This window comes from Buceros rhinoceros, unplaced genomic scaffold, assembly GCF_000710305.1.
Source record: "Buceros rhinoceros silvestris isolate BGI_N320 unplaced genomic scaffold, ASM71030v1 scaffold2164, whole genome shotgun sequence".
Classification (NCBI taxonomy): domain Eukaryota; kingdom Metazoa; phylum Chordata; class Aves; order Bucerotiformes; family Bucerotidae; genus Buceros; species Buceros rhinoceros.
The window spans coordinates 16,229-22,728 of record NW_010408591.1 but is presented as its reverse complement, the minus strand read 5'-3'; the positions used below and the strand labels follow the sequence as shown (position 1 = coordinate 22,728).

Sequence of the window (6,500 nt, the reverse complement as noted above, 5' to 3'; positions counted from 1 at the left end):
CGAGTTTGTGGACCTCTACGTCCCTCGGAAATGGTGAGCGGTTCCCTTCGGTCGGGGGGTGCTGGTGGGGAGGGCAGGTCTGCACCGCGTGTAGCCCGAGGAGCTGAACCCTGGGCAGCGAACCCGGCCAGAGGCCGATGTGGTCTTTGCAAAAGCAGGTTTCTTGTAGTAGCGAATACCTGTGAAGTGAAAAAAATCTCTTTTCTCTCTATTCCTGTATTTTTAAACACCTTGTGTAAAATATGTGAAGCAAGGACTACGGTTGAAGAGAACACTGGGCATATTCTGCCGCAAAATTGTCAGCTCTACAGTGGCAGTGACAGATCATGGAATCACAGAGTCGTTTAAGTTGGAAAAGACCTTCAAATTCATAAAGTCCAAGCATTCCCCCAGCACTGCCAGGTCCCCACTGATCCCTGTCCCTCAGCATCACATTAGCATTTCTGTTAAACCCCTCCACAGATGGGGACTCCACACTGCCCCAGGCAGCCTGGGCCAGGCCTTCACAACTTTTTAGGGTAGAATTTTTTCCATGTGTCCAACCTAAACCTCCTCTGGTGCAAGTTGATGCCATTTCCTCTTGTCTTGTTCCTTGGGAGGACAGATATCCCCACACACCCCTCACTCCACCCTCCTGTCACGGAGTTGTCAGAGGCAGAAGGTCTCCCTGGAGCCTCCTTTGCCCCAGGCTCAACCCCCCCAGGTCCCTCAGCTGCTGCTCAGTGCATTGTGCTCCAGACCCTGCCCCAGCTCCACTGCCCTTCTCTGGACACGCTCTAGCCCCTCAGTGTCCTTCTTGGAGTGAGGGTTTATATTTGGTTCATTTCAGAAGTAAAAGTGCACGTTTGTGGTATGCCCGTGTTTCTGTGCTACAAGCTCTCGCAGTGAACATGTGAAGTAATTGCTTGTTGCCTCAGCAGCACATCTGCAGTATAATTTTGAGATGGTAGTGAGTGGACAGCAAGAAGCTTTTCGTAAATGTGTGTTTAAAAAAAAAAACTGCAAAAATAAACCATTTGTGCACTTTAGAACCTGTGATTTCTGAGGGTTTGCAGCTCGAGTGTCTTGGCAGCTACCGAGTGAAAGTCTTTGAATGTGCTTAAAACTGTATCTTAATTTTCTGAGCACTGAAAGCTGTTACTGCTTAAACTTCTTGTGCAGATTAAATTTACATCTACATTTGGCTTTAATAGTTCTTTTCCATTGTCACTGTCTGTTTCCTTTTGTTTAAATGTGTCTCGTTGTTTTCTTCCATAGCTCTGCCAGCAACCGAATAATTGGTGCTAAGGATCATGCTTCTATTCAGATCAACATCTCTGAGGTGAGTTTCCTCACAGAAACAGAGCTGCGCCTTTACACCTTGGGTGGGAGTTAAGGAACACAACAGCCTGTGATACGTGGTTTCATAAACTCAGTGCTCCGTGTGTTAAATGCTCAGGGGTTTTCCTGAGACACGCTGGATATTTGTATGGACGGGGTACGGTAAATTTAGTTTTCTTTCTGTAACATAAGGAATTTGTTCTTGCCGAAGTTTAACACACATTCTGAGAAATCCCCAGCAGACCTTGACTCCTGCAGGATCCCAGTTAATGCACGTGGGTTCCAGTTAAACTCCTTCGACATGCCCTTTTTGCTGCTCTGAGGAACCTGCAGGAATACCGTAGCCTGTGAGCTCTTGAGTGGGAGAGGCAAGATGACGCTCCCATATTTTTAAACAACTCAGTCTCTCGTGTTTATCTGACAACAGAATTCATTTTTTTAAAAGGCGGTTTGCAGTTCCTGTAAACGCTAAGGCAAATGCTTCCCTTGTTCACTGTGTTTTGTTCTGTCAGTGATCCCCATCGCTTGTTTTCAAAGGATGGGAGATGGGCAGAGCTCCAAACAAACCCACATGGTATCACAGGGTTCCCTGCTCTGCTTACTTCCGCTCTCATTAATAGTCTTTTCTCCTGATAAATGTTTCAGCAGCTGGAGGAAGTGAGACATTGTGTGTCCCTCAACTTGGGACATTTCTCTACCTGTTTAACAAGACTGTCCCCTCCTTCACGTCCACTTTCATAATACTGACCTCAATGAAGAGAAAAAAAAAACAACAGTAGAGGCTGTAAAGTGCTCAAGTAAACTCGGAGGTTTTCCATTTATTCAGGACTGGTTTTCTTTTAGCTGCCATTTTGTTGTGTGTTCTCGTTTCACCACGCCATCCAATAACTTCGATTGCTGCCCTCTAGTAAACTCTGAGTGTGCTGTGAAGACACTCTGTGGTTGTCTTTCTACCTTCAGTACTTGCTGTGGGGTTTTGTAGTTTGCAGAAAAATATTTGCAGCATTTAACAAGTGATTTTCATCTTTGTGTGCTTGGTGAGTGTGATGTAAGAACGTAAAATGTTGTGCGAATCCATATGGTGTGACCTGCTTGTCGTTGCAGGTCGACAAGGTGACGGGCAGAGTAAACGGCCAGTTCAAAACCTACGCCATCTGCGGCCCGATCCGGCGAATGGTGAGGCCTTTCCTCCCGTGCTCTGTGACTGCGCTTCCCTTTACATCGCTTGGGAGTTCACTAGGTTTGCGTTTGGCCGTGAAAACACGACGTGCCTTCAGCTCAGTCTTCAGGAAGAACTTCTGTGGGGATAGGGAAGACTTGAACAAATTCACTTGCAAGAATCAGTTCTATTTTTTTCCTCAATCCTTTGCTTTGTGGAATTATTTGTATCATTTTAATCACTGAAGGATGCAAATGAGTCTTTTTTCCTTTAAGAATATACCGAACTACTAATATCTGGCTTTTACCTCTTCATAGTTATTAGAGATGATACTACCATGACTTAAATTTTTAAGCGTGGTGTGAGGCTGCCTAGAGCTCATCAGAATTCTGCTTACCCAGAAGTACATCCTGCTAGTGCAAGGGTGTGTTTTATCAAGTTAAAACTCTTTCTTGTCCTGACGGGTGACAGGGTGTAACAGCTTGTTTGGAAAGTGCTGCTTGGTGCATGTAAACCGCAGTGATCTGGGGAAGGCGTCGGGCGTTTCGCCCCCAGCGTCGACCCCTGCAGCTGCCTCGCTTTGCAGGGGCTGTCTGCAATGCCTGGTCGCTTCAGATTTGTTTTTTTCTTTTTTTAAAGGGTGAATCGGACGACTCCATTCTGCGTCTGGCAAAAAACGATGGAATCGTTTCCAAGTACGTATTTATCTTATCCTCCAGCTCTCGCAGGGGTAACTTCCGTACCCCAAATCACTCTTAGGATGACCACGTACAGGCTGTATTTATAGATGATTACACAGCTAGTCAAAAATATTTACTTGAGCTGTTGAAATGAACAAGCTTGTAACTATTGTTTCATTTTCTTGTAGGAACTTCTAACTGAAGAAACTCGGGGGTGGAACATCTGATGTAAAATAAACAGTTGGAACCCAGGTTGTGCTGTGTCTTTTGTTCAAGTCATTAACATGGGTGGATTTATTATAGCTCGTCTTAAAAGGCTGAGAAATGGGTGTCTTCAAAAGACACACAGATTCCGATGATGAATTCTTGAAACGGATCAGCTTGTAGAGCAGCGCCAGTGTGGGACACCAGGAATTTCCTCTTCACTCTAGTTCACTGTCATCTTGTTTTTCCAGATTTAAAGTTTTGCAGTTGTAGCTCAGCTCTTTTTTGATGTGTAAGGGAATTCTTTTGCTTATGTTGTTGAAGTTCAGAGGTTTTTTAGCTGCTAGAGGCTCCCGGTATTTGCTCTGCCATTGACACAGTCTTTAAGCAAATAATTAAAACTGGAATTAGCGGAAAACTGTCTTATCAGAAATGCTTAGTAGCCCTTTCATGGCCAGATAGACTCTGCCTGCTGCTGCGGGGTTTTCTTGCTCTCTTGCTAGCAGAACCAAGCAGTTTGAATGATGCCACGTCTGCTGACGTTGCCTCACCTGTCGGTTCCCTGTCTCTGATGAATTCCCACCACCTCACGCTTCTGGCCTAACTCACAAGATTTTATGATGTAGTTTGAAAGAGTTGCTTCAAGATTTTACCTGCTATACATCAGGTGTTTAGTTCTAATATGAATCGGCTGGTTTTCTGATAACGTAAAGCTTCTGAAGTAGTTACCGTGAAAGGGAAGTACTTGTTGGCTCAGACTACACAAAGCACAGGCTGCTACACGTAACTCGGGCGCTAACTTCAGAGAGTGGATGAGAAACAAGGTGGGTTTTTCAGCAGGGCTGAGATCATGGGTGTGTCAGACTGAGGGGTTTAAAAGAAACCCACAGTCAGTCTGACCGTGCAGGACTGTCCTGACACCTCTGAACTCGCTTAGGCTTCTTGCAGGTGTGAGAAAGGGGAGGGTGTGCGGAGAAGAGCAGACACTTCATCCTTCTGTCTCAAAGAGTCCAGTTAAAATCACTGGCTCCTCTTGGGACAGGAGGTTTCTGAGGGCTGTAATTCCACAAGGACTCGAGCAGGATGCCCTCCCTGGCAGCGTACTGTCTCAGAATTCTGGTTTGAGGGAGGGGTGCAAGAAAAGGCTCTGTCCTGGCTTCCAGGTGCTGCTTTTGTGTTGGCAGATTTTGTTTGCAGGCGTCAGGGTTATTTGTCCACTGGTGCTTGTCACATAAACAGAATGTCACTGTGGGTTTGGGAGTGTAAAATACGCCATCAGGCTCCGACTGGTGTTGAGACTTCCCATCGTCTGCTGCATTGACCAGTACGACCATGAACAGGCTGCCTTCAGTCACGTGTTCTGATCGGCACCTTCTCGGGACTTCCTGGCGGGTTATAACCCAACTGTGCTGCTTTCGCCCTTGCGTGACCATCTCAAGCACAAGGTTTGTGGTTCTTACTCCAGAACTCGGAGCCTCCCTCAGAGCTTCCTCCAGTGACAAGCGCTGTTTTGGAGCGCTTTCCTCTTCATGCTCCAGGCTGTCTCCGTGTACAGCTGGTTACCGTGTGGCTCGTTGCTGACTTTGCTGTGGGTGCCCGTGGGTGTGGGAAACTTCAGCCTCAGGCTTCTCTCAGGAGAGCCTGGAATAGGGACACTGCTGCCTCTGAGCTGAGGAGGAGGATGGCAGGAGTACCCAAGAGTCCTATCGTTCTCCTTAACTACTTTCCTTCTCAGACATGTCGAACTGCAGCACATTTCCTTGGAAGCTCCTCTTTTGACACCCCGGGTATGGACTGAACCCAGGCACAGCGGATCAGGCCGTGATCGTCTGTAGTTGCGGTGTAGTGAGTTTCTTTTAATATTAACCATTGTTTTCTCCAAATCATTAAGTGAATTAGGATTTCAAGTGTAACCTGCTGCATGAATATAATTATGTAACTAAACCTTTGTTTCAGAAGCAATTTCAGCAGAGAAAACCAAACTCTGCAGCTGTCACTGTAAACTAAAACCTCTGGTTGCACGTTCTGCCTTCCCACTGATAGCGCTTGGATTTACTAGTCCTCCTCCAAGCTGATAGAACTTGGAAAAGATCAACTCCTCGATGATTCAAGTAAGGGGGAACTCGGCTAAAAGGACCAAAAAAAGGCTTCATGCTGATTTCATGTTGGACTTAATAATACCAGAAGCATGTGAGAGAGAGACCTTTTAAACAGCACAAACAGGGAGAAAAAATTTGAACTCCCACTTTATTTTTGAGATCTTTTCTGACATTTAAGTCAACCGTGAAAGATGGATTTAAAAAAAAAAAAAAAGGAAGGGGCAACATCAGTTGTGATACTCCTGGAAATAATTCATTTTTCCAGCAGATAAATCTCTGAAAACACTTTCTGGAAAGACAAATACAGTCTCCAAACTGGAGAGATCTCAGCTTGGCTTGTGTCCAACCCTCATTATTTTCCTTTGTACGCACTAAAAGGAGATAAGTTTTAATTGGACTTGATGTTTCTTTCTGCCATATCTTAAATTAGCTGCTTCTGCCTTGGCGTTAGGGCAGAATTTAAATAAAACCAGTGACTGTTTATGCTGATAAATGCCTCGTTTACCAAAGAGTTTAAATGTTGTTGACTTGTTTCTAATCCCCCGGGACTCAGTTGATCCCAGTGGATTTCAGTGGAATTCCTCCATAAGGCAAAGTGAACTGACAGCTTAAAAGCTCAAGATGAGCCTGAGGTCTCTCAGATGTCTTTAAGCAATAAAACTCCGTGAGCACAGAGCTCCACCAAATTTACACTTCCATAGTGATTAAGGATTTCAGAATTACGTTGTAATTAACTTTCTTTGCTTTCTAATATTGTGGCCATTTTTAAGAACCTCAAAAATTTGAAACAAGTTAATTTTTCATTCATTTCTCCTCAAATTGACATTTGAAATGAAAGGTCACGGTGCTGTATCCTAAAGCCTGGTTCCACTGGAACTGGATCAGTGCTGTGCTAAAGGCTCCTGGAAGTTCACACCATCTTCACCAGCGAGGCTGCAGAGCACGTGAGCTCTGATAAAAATTCCTGCAGAAGCCCAACACGGGACGACATGTGTCCCTTTAAAACTCAATTTTATTGCGTTTTCTAATATTGTGATG

General features: G+C 45.0%; 1 protein-coding gene across 1 annotated transcript; it reads left to right on the top strand.

The window, feature by feature from the left end:
• Nucleotides 1-4: 4 nt before the first annotated feature.
• LOC104492352 (40S ribosomal protein S21-like) lies at nucleotides 5-3,386 on the top strand (the record flags this gene model as incomplete). Its single annotated transcript, XM_010134899.1, is given in 6 exon segments — nucleotides 5-33; nucleotides 1,258-1,321; nucleotides 2,425-2,496; nucleotides 3,119-3,146; nucleotides 3,149-3,174; nucleotides 3,348-3,386. Coding segments are annotated over 6 exon segments (258 nt in total), but the record flags the coding sequence as incomplete, so codon positions are not given.
• Nucleotides 3,387-6,500: the final 3,114 nt, after the last annotated feature.